The sequence below is a fragment of the Streptopelia decaocto genome (assembly GCF_964273445.1).
Source record: "Streptopelia decaocto genome assembly, chromosome: 24".
Classification (NCBI taxonomy): Eukaryota; Metazoa; Chordata; class Aves; order Columbiformes; family Columbidae; genus Streptopelia; species Streptopelia decaocto.
The window spans coordinates 1,375,775-1,390,380 of NC_138679.1; the positions used below are offsets into that span (position 1 = coordinate 1,375,775).

General features: G+C 63.5%; 2 protein-coding genes across 5 annotated transcripts; one reads left to right on the forward strand and one right to left on the reverse strand.

Annotated features, from left to right (window-relative positions):
- Nucleotides 1-20: 20 nt before the first annotated feature.
- On the forward strand, nt 21-4,761 carry RFXANK (regulatory factor X associated ankyrin containing protein). Of its 2 annotated transcripts, none has more exons than XM_082072347.1 (10): nt 21-229; nt 534-742; nt 913-978; nt 1,602-1,682; nt 1,967-2,032; nt 2,183-2,283; nt 3,230-3,355; nt 3,750-3,816; nt 3,994-4,074; nt 4,396-4,761. In XM_082072347.1, exons 2-10 carry the CDS (start codon nt 541-543, stop codon nt 4,452-4,454), a joined length of 849 nt encoding a protein of 282 aa, XP_081928473.1. In that variant the 5' UTR covers nt 21-229; nt 534-540; the 3' UTR covers nt 4,455-4,761. The 2 variants fall into 2 exon arrangements, with proteins under 2 accessions (XP_081928473.1, XP_081928474.1); XM_082072348.1 differs by having other exon boundaries at nt 4,404-4,761.
- A 392-nt stretch (nt 4,762-5,153) lies between these two features.
- On the reverse strand, nt 5,154-6,893 carry NR2C2AP (nuclear receptor 2C2 associated protein). 3 transcript variants are annotated; one of them, XM_082072352.1, is made up of 6 exons: nt 6,845-6,893; nt 6,515-6,561; nt 6,286-6,376; nt 6,083-6,188; nt 5,727-5,803; nt 5,154-5,438 (listed from the first exon to the last, which is right to left on the reverse strand). In XM_082072352.1, exons 2-6 carry the CDS (start codon nt 6,553-6,555, stop codon nt 5,331-5,333), a joined length of 423 nt encoding a protein of 140 aa, XP_081928478.1. In that variant the 5' UTR covers nt 6,556-6,561; nt 6,845-6,893; the 3' UTR covers nt 5,154-5,330. The 3 variants fall into 3 exon arrangements, with proteins under 3 accessions (XP_081928478.1, XP_081928477.1, XP_081928476.1); XM_082072351.1 differs by lacking the exon at nt 6,845-6,893 and having other exon boundaries at nt 5,154-5,446; nt 5,735-5,803; nt 6,515-6,837; XM_082072350.1 differs by lacking the exon at nt 6,845-6,893 and having other exon boundaries at nt 6,515-6,837.
- Between the last annotated feature and the right edge of the window lie 7,713 nt (nt 6,894-14,606).

Consider the following 14,606-nt stretch of genomic DNA (forward strand, 5'->3'; position numbering starts at 1 on the left):
ACGGGAAACACCGACCCAGAACGATCGTTCCGCCTCGTCCCCCCCCCACCCCGAGCGGGTGCTCCCCCCGGACTGTCCTCCCGGCCGCACGGGACCCCCCCGGTGCCCCCCGCTCCCCTCGGGCACCTCCCAGCCCGGCGAGGCCGCCCCAGCCCGGCCGGAGGAAGGGGAAGTGCCGGGGCGGGACGCGGAACTCCCCCGTTCCCGGCTGTGGCGGGGGATGCCGGGGGTGAGCCCGGGCACCGCACCGGGGACCGGCGGCCTGGGACAGCCCGGGGTGACCGGGGACAAGGCGGGGTGTCCGGGGAGAAGGGGGTTCCCTCGGCCCGGGGGCGGCCCCGGTGGCAGCTCCGGTGACCGGAGGTTTTGTCCCCCGGTGACGTGGGGACAAGGGCAGGGGGACCCCAAACAGGCACCCAGGAGCTTGGGGACCGCAGGTTCTTGGTGCTGGGGGACCCAGCAGCCTCCCCCCCCCCCATCCCTGGAGATGTCCCCCCGACTGGTCCCCGTCCTAACGCGTCGTGTCGCGGCAGGTGTCCCATGGAAGGGGAAGAAGCCGCCGCTCGCCTTGCGGAGACCCCCCCGAACAACAGGGACAGCCGGGAGCTCCCCAAGGAGGCTGGAAATGGAGCCGAGGGGGCGGCAGCCGCAGAGGAGCTGGTTGGGGACACGGGGGACAGCGGCGTCCCCACGGGGTGTCCGCGGCTGGAGCGGGATGTGCCACGCGTGGAGCACACGGACGGTGAGTCCTGGGGGTGTTTGGGAGACCCGGGATCCTGCAGCGCCTGTCGCACTATAAACCAGGATCAACGAGCCCAGGGGTCACTTGGGTCTCATTGTGCCACGTCTGGAGCTCAGCCTGGTGCCCAAGGAGCAGAACTGAGGTCCCTAACGGCCACCCTTGTTTTGCAGGTGGAGCAGATGCTCTCCCGAAGCCCTCGGACAGGCAGAGGAGCCCCGAGCTCGCAGCCCTTGACAGTGAGTGTTCCCGGCGCTCGGAGCCGCTCCGGCGCAGCCCTGGTGGTGGGCGGGAATGGGAGAGGTCGTGTGGGTCTCTCAGCCCGCAAAAGCAGCTAGAAAAGAGTCTTTTATTGCTGCCAGTCCCTCCCACAACACGGCAAGACAAAGTTCAAATCCAGACCTTGCAGGGGGAGGCTGCTGCGGTTCCATGACGCGGAACCAGAGGTGGCAAACTCTTTCCATGGACTTCCCTAATTAAACTACAAATCTCTTGTTCGGAAACACATTGAGGTTTCCAAGTGGAGCTCTTCAAGGGTAGGAAATACGAGGATCCCCCTGTGCTGTATCTCGTGTACAATTATGTCATTAATGCTGGATCTCCGTGTCCCACACGGACTCGGCCCGTCCTCAGGAGCCTGTTCGGGCTGTTTCATCTTCTCTGCTCCACTGTTGGTCAAACCTCAGTCTCCAGGCTCTTTACTTGCAAGGGAATAATTCCAGTTTTTGCAGGACTTAAGTTTTTGCCGGGGACAGGAGGGAACAGCTGCAGATAAGGCGCATGAGACCTGAGATTCCACGATGCTCTCAGCCTCAGGTCAGGAGGGGGAGACGCGCCCTGAGTCTCTGCTCTCTCCGAACAGGCTTCCCCCTGAAGCACTCGAACACGCTGACCAACAGGCAACGAGGCAATGAGGTCTCGGCCCTCCCGGCCACGCTGGACAGTGAGTATCACCACGCAGAGCATCTCCGTGATGGACGTCGGGAGCAGAGGGACAGCCGGACAGGAGCTTTGCTCCATCTCCACGCCATCCTGTGGCCACCAGGACGGTCTCAGGCTGCTCCCAGCTCTGGCTGTGGTGGCTGTCCCCAGCGCTGTCCCTTACCCATCAGAATTGTTGGGGTTCAGAAAGGGCCTGTCCAGTCACCACCCCCCCAAATTTGCAGGGACGGTGGGTGCTGAGCTGGGGAAGGTTTGTCCTGACGGGTGAATTCTGTCTGTCCCCAGCGCTGTCCATCCATCAGCTTGCGGCCCAGGGAGAGCTCAGCCAGCTGAAAGAGCACCTGCGGAAAGGTTCGTGCCTCTTCCCTTGGCTTCTTACCCCAGATTGCAGCACACCTTTCCATAACCCCTTCAGTTTAGTTTTGTGGGTTTCCTGGGGGGACAGGGAGCAGACAGGGTTTTACCTTTCCCGTTTATGATGTCTCATCCACATTTGTGCAGGTGAGAACTTGGTCAATAAACCCGACGAGCGAGGTTTCACGCCGCTGATCTGGGCTGCAGCCTTCGGAGAGATCGAGACGGTCCGTCACCTGCTGGAATGGGTAAGGCCACGCTCCCGCAGCACCCCAGCGATAGAACTCCCACCCCCAGCCCCTCTGGCTGCCAAATTGTCCAGCACCGTCCTGGTACCATCCCACAGCACCAAACAGGACACGTTTGCAGTGTTAACGGCTCAGACGCCAGCAGATGCTGCTCCCTGTTGGGCTGTGAGCTAAGTCAGGAGCATGAAGAGCCTTATCTCACCGCCAGCAATAAGTGTTTGTAATTAAATATCTGCTTATTGGTAATTTGAGATCAGGTTTATCACTGGGGCCCCATAATCTGCCAGCGAATGTGCTCGCTGAGGTATCGCTGCAGTTAATGAACTCATTGCCGCGTCGTCCTTGAGCGCTGGGCTCGCGGTTGAGGGGTGAGCAGGACCAGACCCTCCTGCGCCCCGGATTGAGCTGCTCCCCAAAGCTCCGTCCCACATCCACACACATCCAGCGATTAATGAGCACTCATCCCTCATCAGCACTGCCCAAAATCTCTGTTACTGAATTAGCAGCAAAACTGAAATGCATTACCAGAGAGACAAGCAGAAAGCCAAATACACGCAGTGATACATGGATAAAGGGTGTAGTGAGGTCCAGGAGAGGTCTGTGGCTGGCAGGGCATGGAGGACAGGGAGGTTTTCTAGATAAATCGGTAAAAAAAGAGACGGTGGGTGCTGTACGCATCACTAGACGGGGCGGGCAACACTGCCACTAGTGATGGGAAACAGGGCTGAGTAACAGGAGCCATCAGGCTTGTTCCACTGACACTGGAGAAGGGCTTTTCAGTCCTCACCTGGGAGGTTTGATGATGATTAAAATAGGACTTTGGCAAGGAGAGGTCACTGTGACTGCGTGAGCTGTCTCTGCCCCCCTGCTGGGACCATGACCAGCCTCCCCCGGTCTCAGCAGGGTCCCCTTGTCCCCCGGGGACTCACAGCTCTGCCGTCCCCAGGGCGCTGACCCCCACGCGCTGGCCAAGGAGCGGGAGAGCGCCCTGTCCCTGGCCAGCATGGGTGGCTACACCGACATCGTCACCATGCTGCTGGAGCGGAACGTGGACATCAACATCTACGACTGGGTGAGTTGGGGGCTTCACAAAGCTCCTTTTAAAAAGCAGCAGCAAGTTCGTGGCGTTGGGGGCTGAGTTAACGGCAGCGCCATTCCCAGAGCTCACAGCGCTCGTTTGCCTGCTCAGGCGGGTATTTCCAGAAATTAAGCTGGATAATGATTTTAAATGGTTTCCTTGGGTGCTCACACTGGCGATGTTACCGGCCACAAGGAAGCAGCGCTCAGAACTTAAGGTCGTCTTTAAAATGACGCCATTTCAAAGTTATTGTGGTGTACCAAGAATAAAACCTGCACAGAACTGCGCTGAAAGGGAACACGCAGCGAGGAGCTGGGTGAGGGGATCCTGGTGGGTTGGGGACCTGCCCTGCACGAGGCTCACGGTGACACTTTCCGTTTCCCCGCAGAACGGCGGCACTCCCCTGCTCTACGCCGTGCGTGGAAACCACGCCAAGTGTGTCGAGGCCCTTTTAGGTAACGGGGAAAATCCACACTCAGTCCTTGGCCTCGAATCGGCTCGGGGGTAGAACCTGCGCAGCCTGGGGGTGTCACAGGGGGCTGCCCTGCCAGCATGGGCACTTTTTGGGGATCCCCTTGCCCCGGTCCAGACCTGGAGGGCGCCGTGCCCTGATCTCCGCTGCCCGCTTGCAGCTCGCGGCGCCGACCTGACGACGGAGGCGGATTCTGGCTACACCCCCATGGATCTGGCGGTGGCCCTGGGACACAAGAAAGGCAAGTGTCCCCCTGTGCCTGGCAGGAGCCCCCGCCTTCCCTCCTGGAAGAGCCTCCAGGCAATTCCCAGCTTCCAGCCTCACTCAGGGCTGGTTTTGGCCGTCCACTCCAGCTCCCCACTCTGCCAAGCAGAGAAAATGAGCCGGACAAATCAAGATGGGTCCTGTTCCCCTTCCCCCTGCTCCAAACCAGAGCTGTGCTGGGACAGGGGACACGGGGACAGGGGTTTTCCAACCTCCCACTGGAAAACAGCAGCAAAACTGCCCAGTTCCTGCCCGAATGGGCTTGGCTTCCCTGGGTTTCACTTCTTCCCTCCATTAGTCCAACAGGTGATTGAGAATCACATCCTCAAGCTGTTCCAGAACAAGGAGCTGCCGTGACGCAGCAGCACCGGCGCCTCTCCAGCCCCACGCAGGGTTTTCCTCCGGGACCACGCGGCTTCACCTCCCCGTCCCAAAACGGGCAGCGAGACGATGCTCCGAGCAAGGAGCACGTGGAGGATGCCGGGATCTGCCCGTCCCTGCGGATCCGTGTCTGTCCCGAGGGCGGCGCGGCCGCACTCGCACCCGGGGACACCTCATTCCTCAGAGCAGCTGCATTTTCACTCTGTCTGGGCTCGGCTGCTTCATGCGTGTCTGCATTCAGGTGTTTCATTATTAGAAATAAACACTAGGGCAGCTGTGTGGACCCCTGTCCGTTGTCTCATTTTCCAGTCCCCAATCCCAGCACCAGCTACTGGGGAACAGCGAGGGGAACTGGGCCACCCAGCCCTCCGGGTGCACTGGTATTTCTCTCTGGAGCCACCTCTTTGAATAGGGAAACTCCTTCTTAACGCCATAAACTCGCCAAGCCCTCCCTGCACGCAGCACGGCCCTGGGTGACACCGGCACCAAACCAGAGCCCTGCGAGGCCAAAAACAGCCACTCTGAGATATTTGGGGGTGATTAGAGGCAGGCAGAGCCCCCAGGACATGGCAGGAACGTTTCTCCTCTCCTGCTCCAGCCACGCACCTGCACGGCCACGGCAAACCCCGTGGGCTCGGTGCCGGGGTGCCACTTGCCCAAGGAGCAGCGAGGAAGGAGAGGGGATGTTGTTTATTTGGCTGGCGACACAAGCTGTGTCCCGCCAAAGTCCAGCAAATGGATCCGTGCACTAGTGTCCCTCTGTCACTGCCATCCCGAGGGGCTGGGGTCTCCTCTCCACACCTCGGGGTGCAGCTGGAGCTGCTGGCGGGTTCGCTGCCCCTCGTCGCTGCCCTAGAGCCGCTGGCCCAGCACGCCGAGGTGGTACACCACGATCCTCCCGAAGAAATCCGTGCTGTTCTCAAAGGTGATCTTCAGCTTGTCCAGCTCCGTCTCCTCCACCTGGAACCTGTGCAGGGCCCGTCAAGGACCAAAAACAGCCAGGGGGACACCACAACACATGGGTGACAGCTCCGAGGAGTCCCCGTGGGCCTCGCACCCCACTGTATCATACCCGGCCATGTCGCGATTTGCTCCAGCACTGCTGAGTTGTGGTAGCAAAGTGCCAAAAACAGGCACCCACATGTCTGGTGTTTAAATGGCAGCTCTGCTGTCACCCCCTGGCCCCCCCGCAGCCACGGGTGGCTCCGAACGCCCCCCAGCGCCGTCCCACCCGGCCCGCGGCACCACAAAGGATATCTGCATGGCGTTGGTGTCCTCGGGGTACAGGGCGGATATCTTCACCGGTTCTTCACCTGCTCTGCAGCCTGTGGAGGACGAAGGGAGCTGGTGGGAGGCTCAGGAGCTGGGGGAGCCCCCCCCGCTGCCCCCGGCCTCGGCTGCTCCATCCCCTCTGCACCCAAAGCGTCCCAGAGAACCCCAGCTCCTCGCAATTCACCCCCCTCTGCTCCAGCCCGTGGCCTCAGCCCCTCTTGGGTTTCAGGCTAAAGTACCTCTGGGACTCACAATAAACAGCTCTGGGATCCAGGTGTGGGTAAACTGAGGCAGAGGGAACCCCCCCCACATCCCCAAACCCGGCTCCTCACCTTCCAGCGTGCAGAGCCGGCTGGAGAATCCCCCCTGGAACTGGATGTGGAGCTGCGAGATCCTGACGGTGCCGGGGAAATCCAGGGTGACCCACTGGGACGAGCCCTGAGAGCAGGAACGACAGCGGGGTGGTCGCACGGCTCATGTCCCCGCGCGTGGCTCCTGTCCCACCCCTCCGGCTTCCCCTGTCCTTGTTCCCCACCTGGTCCGAGTTCCAGCAGGTCTCCTCGCTCGCATCGAACATGTGCTTCTTCCCGAACTGCTTCACGTCCCGGTTCAGCACAGAGCTCACCCTGTGGGGACACCGTGGGGACATCATCAGCGCTGGCACACGAGTCCCGCGCAGGGACCCGGGACGGACCTGCCCTGGGGGAGTGGTGGCCGCAGCACCCCGCTGTCCCCCCGCTGTCCCCCCGGGGACCGGGACTCACCGTGCGGCCGTGTCGGCGCAGATCAGGGACTCCACGGGCATCGCTGCCTGCGGAGAGAGGGGGGCAAAAATGGGGACAGCCAGCAGCACTGGGGACACCCCGAGCAGTACTGGGGACACCTGAGTGGCACTGGGGACTCCTGGACAGCCCTGGGGACGCCTGAGCGGCACTTGGTACCCCTGGACAGCATTGGGGGCATCCGGACAACGATGGAAACACCCTAGCAGCATTGGGGATCCCCGGACACCATTCGGGAGGGCCGGGCAGCACTGGGGCACCCCGGGGACCCCCCGCACACACCCCCGTCCCCTCCGGCCGCCGCACACTCACCTCCCGCCCAGCGCAGGAAGCGGCGGAGCTACTTCCCCGGGACCCAGGCGTCCGGGAACGCCCTTTCCCCCACCCCCCCGCCGCCGCGCTCCGCCCTCCCCGCCGCGGGGACCCAGGCGTGCGGGAGCGCCCTGCCCCACCTGCAGCCCCCCCTGCAGACCCCCAGCGGGGTTTCAGGCAGCACCCCGGGCCCTGCGCTGGGGGGAGCTGGGGGGTGGGTGCCGTCCTGCGCCAGCTCTGTAGGTGGCACTGGCGGAGCGCGGCTGGGAACGGCGGCGGGGGGGGCCCAGTGCGGGGGGTGCGGGAGCCCTTGTGCATCCCAGCATCCCGCACATCCCAGCATCCTGCACATCCCAGCATCTTGCCCATCCCAGTATCTTGCACATCCCAGCATCCTGCACATCCCAGCACATCCCAGCATCCTGCACATCCCAGGATCCCTTTACATCCCAGCATCCCTGCACATCCCAGTATCCTGCACATCCCAGCATCCCCGCATGCTCCAGCATCCCTGTACTGGATCATCCCCACAAGCTGGAGCACCTTTGTGCTGGAGCATCTCTGCACACCCACAATCCCTACACTGGAGCATCTCCGCATGCTCAGCATCCCTGCACATTCCAGCATCCCTGCACATTCCAGCATCCCTGCCTGTGCCAGCATGCCTACACCCTGGAGCATCTCTGCACGCCCCAGCATCCCCCTGATGCAAAGCACTGGGAAATCCAAGCCCCCTCCGCTTCCCCACCACTGCTGCCCCTCGGCCACCCTGGCCAGGCAGGGCTGAGCTGCCCCCCCAGCCTGTGAGGGAGGCGGGGGGACCCTGGAGCTGTGACAAATTTGCAGGGACAAATCACCCCCCACACACATACAACGTGGCAACTGCTTGAAATAATCCTTCTCAGGCATATGGTGCTGCTGAGCCTGCCCACAACCCGGGTCATTGCAGGTGTGCCCCGGTGCTTGGTGAGGGCACCAAACCTTGACCCCGCCATGGTCCCACATCCCCAGCCGGTCCCCTTGCTGGGGGAGGCAATGCGAAGAAACAGCCCAGCGGTGCAATGCAGCCCCCCCAAAGCTCCCCGGTGCTGCATGAGTCACGGCGGCCGCACTGAGGCTGCCTGTGCTCAACCACAGCAAAAATAAACCAGGCGAGTGCCGCAAAGCCATCACCTCCCCCTCGCAGAGCGGCTCTGGGGGGGCTCAGCCCCCAGCTGGGGCTGCGCACACACGTGTCAACGAGCTCACACGCGTGTGCACACGCGCGTGGTGACACACACCGGTACACGCGTGCTGGGCTCCGTCTTCCTCCTCCTCCCTCCCCGTCTGCCCCCTGCTGAGCTTCGCCTGAGAAATTGGGTCAAAAAACGCAGGAGCCTTAATTGCCCCTGGGCTCATCGCGTCGAGGACGGGTCTGTCATTGGTGCCACTGCTGCCCATGTCACCTCCCTTTGCCTGCCAGCACCATCCTCCATATCGCTCCAGTGACCTCCCCGGCACTGGAATGAACTGGGGGGGCAGCACTGCAGCCCCGAAGCTCTTCAGCCTCAGCATCTTCCTCGCTCTCGAGGAACGGGGCGGGTGGGAAGTGCAGCTGGTTCACACCGGGAGCATCTTGGCGGCGGCGGCTCCCGGCTGCCATCCAGCCCGGCGCTCCGCTGCCCGCCGGGGGGGCCCTTCGCAATTCTTCTCCAAAGGCTGGTGCCAAAGCAGGCGCTGGCACCAACCCAGACCCCCCCGGCTCCCACCAGGAACCGGGTGCTGGTGCCTTTTGTGCGGCGGGTGCCGGCGCGTTGAGTTTTGCTGAGCAACCCCGGTTGGCACCGGGAGCTGCTTCCGAAGAAGAAGAAGAAGAAGAAGAAGGGGGTGTTGTGCCCCTTCGCCATTAATTAATTACTTGTGGCGATTGATTTCCACTTCCGTGTAAAGGCTGGAGATTAGCGGTGAATGCGGCGCAGGCACAGGGCCCTGCCTGTTCTCCAGGATGTGTCTCTGCCTTTATTCCCCTGCCTGCACAGAGGGGCTGGGGGGTCCCGGCGGGGCCGGGAAGGGCAGGATTTGGCACATAATTAATGCTAAATAACAATGTGGTGGCATCTCTGCTGCTCTGCGCAGGGTAGCGACCGGTGCGTCCCTCTGGAAGGGGATGGATACAAGGACATAATTATAATTATCTTATTATAGCCCTGATTTTAAGCCACAAACTGACGTTTCCTCCCAAAGGGGTGAGGGCACCAGGCTTGTGGCCCACGGTGCCGGTGTCTTCCCCACCGGTGTCACTGCACGGGGGGCGCCGGAGCCGTGGGACATCGGCCGTGAGCAGGTGCACGGGTAGGATGTGCCATTAATGAACTTGGCTCTGCTAACCAGAGATGCTGTTCGGGCAGTGCCTGGGGGGTAATTATCGCCCTGGCTAATGAACCAGCTCAGCATCCTGCCGGCTAATTATTGCCGGTGTCAAAGAGGTGCTGAGTGGAGTGTCCCCCCTGCCCTCATCCATCCTGTGCCAGCTGCTCCCCCAAAATCACCCACCGGGGTGCGGGGTTGGGTCCTGCTGCCCGCGGATGCTGCGTTGGTGGCATTGCCACCCAGGAGAGTCCCCGGAGGAGGGGACAGCACCGGGTCACAGCCTGTGTCCCCACTGGAGGGTGGGTGCTGGCAGGGCTGGGTGCTGCGGGAGGGTGACAGAGCAGGTCCGGCTGCCAGAAGGGGGAAGGGAAGGAGGCAGTTGCCATGGAAACAGAAAATAAAATCAATGCATCCTGCTGGTGGGTTTGGAGGGAAGTTGGGCCTGGCCAGGGCAGGGTCCCTGTGTCCCCGGGGGAGATGCTGCAGCCCCCAGCCCAGACCCTCCAGCACAGACCCTGGGTCGGGGTGTCCTGCTCTGCTGCATCCCCAGCTTTGGACCTGCGGCTCGGCCAGGACAGGCACCAGCTGCCACCAAGCGTCCGTCCATCCGTCCGTCCATCCGTCCGCCCTCGCTGTCCCTGTGCCAGTGCCCCGAGCGCTGGCCCCAGCTGCGGTGGCAGAGGCCTCATTAATAAGCCGCTCTGCCGATGAATGTGGCAGCTCTCCTGGAACCAGCTTCATTAGCCACCGGCGGACCTGAGCGGAATAACAAGCGGCTCCACAGGGCGCAGGACGGGGTCCCCCCGCGCACCCCCAGTGATGCGGAGATGGGGACACACAGCCGTGCTCTGGCTGTGGGGACCTGTGGGCCCCCTCGTCATGCAGGGAGGGTCCCTGGCACCTTGGTCCCCCGGTGTTCAGCACCTCTGGGACAGCAGCAACGACACTGCTCAGCACCCCGGTCACGGCGCCTCGGCCCCGGCTGCCAAACTGGGCAGCACCAGCCTCACCACCCCCCAAACTGGCTTTGTCATTGGGGTGACGGGTGTGCTTCGCCACCTGCTCTCACAAAGGCAAGCCCTCCATCCCCTTCAGGACACTGCAGTGTCCCCACGCCTGTCCCCATGCTGCAAGTTGACTGTGTCACCTCTCTATTGTGGCTCTTGATGAGAGCGGGACTTGGCTGAGACCTATTAAACTCGTGTCACATGTGGGTCCTGGCCCCACTGTTGTCCCCTGGGTGGCTAGGGTCAAACCAGGGAGCCACAGGGACCCCCCAGCCGCACATGGGAGCCAGAGCCGGAGCCCCCGTGGGTCTCCCAGTGGGCAGCGGTGGGTCCCGGCCCTTCGCGGTGGGACCCCCTCGCTATCGCCGTCATGCACCCCAGTCTCTGGCAGCCGCTTCTCCTCGTCCCTGTCACAACAAAGGAAAACATCTCTGGATGGAAACTGCAGGAGGGTCGTCACGGCAACACTGCTGCAGGATTTCACCAGAAACCCAGCGTTCCGCCTCAAAAAGACACTCGAGTCCCTGCTCGCCCCAGCAGACACTGGTGCAAAACCCAACGGGGACAGGGCTGAGTTGAGTGGGACCGAGGGACCGAGTCACCCCAACTGGTGCCACCCTGGGGGCTTGGCCCATCCCTGCTGGGGTCAGGGACACGGGGTGCAGTGGGACCTGGTGATGGTGGGTGCTGCTTCATGGGAGCAGCTCAGGATGGAGCCATTGGTGGTTTTGGGGCGATGCTGTGAGGATGGGCTGGATGTGAGGCTAGCGGTGCAGAAGGGTCCCTGAGGCTGGGCAAGGATGGGGACATGGAGATATCCCTCCATGCCAGGCGGAGCTGGCTCTCCAACCCAATGGAGGGATGGGCAAAGTGGGATGTCGGGGCTCCAGGCTGGACTGGGGGCACAGGGATCCCATGAAGTCACCTCCCAGCTGAAGGGGCCAGCCACGGTGACACCGGGGCTCCGAACCACTGCTGGCAGCAGAGCTGGTCCCCACCGCCATCCTGCCACGGTCCCTGGGCGCGGAGCAGCTGCCGGCGCGGGGAGGCGGCGGGGGGAGAGGTGTCTATTAAATCCCCATCCATAAGCCGCGCTGCCTGGTGTCTGTTATGACATTTATCTCCACTCGAGAGAAGAGCTCCGATAACTCACTGCCGGCACCTTCCTCAGCAAGACAAATGGCCGGCTGCGGATCGGCCACGCTGCCCCTGCCGGGGCCCTGTGTCCCCCCCAGGGAGGGTGGATGGGTGCCTGGGCTCCCTCCACTCCCCCCTGCTCCGAACCTGTGGGGAGGTTGGAGTCCCCGAGTGGCATTGGCTCAGTTTGGCCCACAGACCCATCGTGGGTTTGGGTCAAGGCTGGTGAAGCTTCATCACTGTGGCCAGTGCTCGTTAGCCAAGGGTGGCCTGCGGGATGTGGGTACTTAGGGGACCCCCGTCCTGCTGCCGGGCGTGGGAAGGAGCCGGGGACCTGGATGAGCCATTGGATCCCTGACCCGTGTACGATACGTTGTGCAGATCAGGCACTGTAGATGGAGCTGAGGAAGATGAGGAGCGGGAGGAAGGGGTTGGGCTGCTGTGGGTAGCGTGGAGGCAGCAGGCGGGTGCAATGCGGGTCTTGCTGTGGGCGCAGGACCTGGCAGCAGTGAGCATCTTCACCCCAAAGGGTGCCCAAGCCCTTGCATGAGCGGGGTGAGTGTTTTGGAGCTGGTCCTGCCTCCGCCAGGAGCCGCGCTCACCCGCGCATGGAAACAGTGCAGCACCCTCCTTCCATCCACCCCCCCAGCACCCATGGGTGCGCTTTCCAAAGCAGGACAGTGGGATGGAGACCCATAGGGTGGCAGCACCAGTTGCCTGGATCTTCTCGGGGCAGGAAGTAGCCAGGACATTGGGGTGCTGGCAAATCCCCTGGGACCTTCTCCCCAGTCCTGCTTGGCAAACACCACGGGGACATTAACCCCTGTTGCTGTCCCCCCATGCTCAGGCACCTCCGTGGGGACGGGGACGGCAGCTGCAGCCACATAAAGCAGGGGAACAGAAGAGCTCTGTGCGCTGGCAACGCCGGGGTTGTGCCGGGGGGGTTCACAAAAGGCAGGAAACGCCACGAAAAAGTCAGGCACAATGGAGTCGGAAATGAGAACTTTGCTCTCGGGTTTCCACGGACTCATCGTATGGCGAAAATGAGGGAGGGGGGAATCTTTTATCACCGGTTGTTGCCAAGTCGTGGGAGGCAGGGTGACATCTCTCTCTGGGAAGGTGACCCCCCCGCCGCAATGGTTTTCCCCCCATATCGGGGTTCGTTTCTCATATTGCAGCTCCCTGGAGTGTCTCACCCATTTTGGGGCGTTGTTTGGGCTTTTTCAAGCCTTTATCCATCCTCAGCAACTTCCAGCCCCCACTTCCATGCGGGGCCGTATGGAGGTGCAGGGGGGCTGGAAGATGCTGCTGGATGCAGCCTGTATGGCTTGAAAGGGATTTTGGGGTGCAGAGGGGCTGAAAGATGCTTGGAGACACCCCAACATCTCACTGGGTGCCAGGGCAGCGACGCCGAGGGGTGCAGCGCATGGTGGGGGGGGACAACACGATAAGTCCCACTTTGGCTTGGGCGGGGGGCTGCAGAAGGGCTGAAAGATGCTCCCCGCTTTTGGACATCCCCTGCCAGAGCAGGGAAAGAGAGGGGACCCACAGTGACTTGGCGGGGGGGGCCTACAGAGGGGATGGAGGGTGCCCTCCCTTTTGGGAGACGCTGCTTGGATGCAGCCGGCTCTTAGTGCGGGGATGCGGGGGGGTGCGGTACATGCGGAGGGGCTGGAAAGGACCCGATGGGGATGCGGAGGGGCTGGAAAGGACCCCCCCCCCCCATCATAGGGACGCTCCCCCCAATTCTAGGTACCCAACCCCGGCTGTGGGGGGTGCGATGCCTGCGGCTCCTCCACTCAATGGGGAGGGGGCGGCCCCACCGGGGGGGGCGGCTCTGGTTTTGGGGGGGGGCGGCGCATGCGCGGCCGCCCCTCGCCCTGCGCCGGGCAGCGCGGCGGGGCGCGGAGCGGGCGCGGGTTCGCCGCCGCTGCGGGCAGGTGCGGGCGGCACCGGCGGCACCGGGCGGGGGGGCAGCGCCTGCCGCCAGCCGCGATTGGCCCGGCCCGGCCCGGCTCGGCCCCCTCCCGGGGAGGCCCGGCCCGCTGCCCCCCTCCCGCACCCCGCTTTTAAGCTCCCCGGTGCCGGCAGGGTGCTCGGCTCCACCGGCGGCGATGAGCCCCTGCGCGCCGTGAGAACGGCCCCAGGTACGTGCGGCACCGGCTCCGGTACCGGCATCGGCATCAGCACGGGCTCCGCTACCAGCACCGGTACCGGCATCAGCACCGGTACCGGCATCAGCACCGGTACCGGCATCGGCGCCGGTACCGGCTCCGCCCGCGCCGCGCCCCCGCTGCGGTGCCCGGTACCGGCGGGAGCGCACGGGGGTGGGACGGGGACATTGGCACCGCTACGGCAGGAGCGGGACGGATCCCGGCTGGGGGACACGGTGGTGACAACGGGGCTGTCAGCGCTGGGGACGCGGTGGTGACAACGGGGCTGGGGGATGCGGGAGCTGGGGGGGGACACAATAGAGTCGGGGTGGAGGGACACTGTGGGGACCGGGATGGGCAGGGATGAGGGGCGCTGGTCCTGGGGTTGGGGAGATGCTGTGACTGAGGACTGGGGACACGGAGGGGACTGGGGCTCTCAGGGGCAGGGATGCTGAGGTCAGGGCTGGGGACACTGGGGCAGGTGTACAATTGAGCTGGCCCACGGAGGTTATGGAGACACCAGGACATGAGGGACACTGGGAACAGAAGAACAGGGGGACACTGTGGGGATCAGGGCTGGGGACACTAGGACTGGGGCTGAGAGATGTTGGGGAGCTGGTACAGGGACAGTCTGGGGGACACTGTCACCAAGGCCAGTGGGACGGGCAGCGCTGAGGGACACTGGCAGGGCAGGGAGTGAGCCAGGAAGTTTTGCATCCCGGCTGTGGCATCCTGGGGTGCTATTGGGGTGCAGGCAGTGCAGGGGTTGCTCAGCACCACGGGCAGGATGAACCCCAGCCCGCGTGTCCCAGCGTGGGGACATTGGTGAGGCCGGACTGGATGGACGGACAGCTGCTGGGATGCACGGACGGGGGCATGGGTACCGGTGAGGGGTTTGTGGCTGCTTGGGGCCCCCCACACCCGCGTGGGGGCTCGGCAAACCTGGCGCTGTGCCAGGCCCGCTGGCCCGGTGTTGTGCCCGATTCCGGTGCTGGGCACCGGTGTTGCTTTTGGAGTCGCCGGCGTGCGGCTGAGCCATCCGCAGGGATGGGGCTGGGGGTTTGTCACGATGCTGCGCCAGCGTTGGGGCTCCCGTGGTGCTTTCGGCTTCCCGGG

Coding starts and splice junctions, on each gene's coding strand:
- RFXANK (XM_082072347.1), top strand. CDS start 541: ATGGAAGGGGAAGAAGCCGCCGCTCGCCTTGCGGAGACCCCCCCGAAC. Junction 1,683..1,966: donor CCTCCCGGCCACGCTGGACA/GTGAGTATCACC, acceptor GTCTGTCCCCAG/CGCTGTCCATCCATCAGCTT. Junction 3,356..3,749: donor ACATCAACATCTACGACTGG/GTGAGTTGGGGG, acceptor GTTTCCCCGCAG/AACGGCGGCACTCCCCTGCT.
- NR2C2AP (XM_082072351.1), bottom strand. CDS start 6,744: ATGCTGCTAGGGTGTTTCCATCGTTGTCCGGATGCCCCCAATGCTGTC. Junction 6,377..6,514: donor TGCGCCGACACGGCCGCACG/GTGAGTCCCGGT, acceptor GTGTCCCCACAG/GGTGAGCTCTGTGCTGAACC. Junction 5,804..6,082: donor CCGGCTCTGCACGCTGGAAG/GTGAGGAGCCGG, acceptor CGTCCTCCACAG/GCTGCAGAGCAGGTGAAGAA.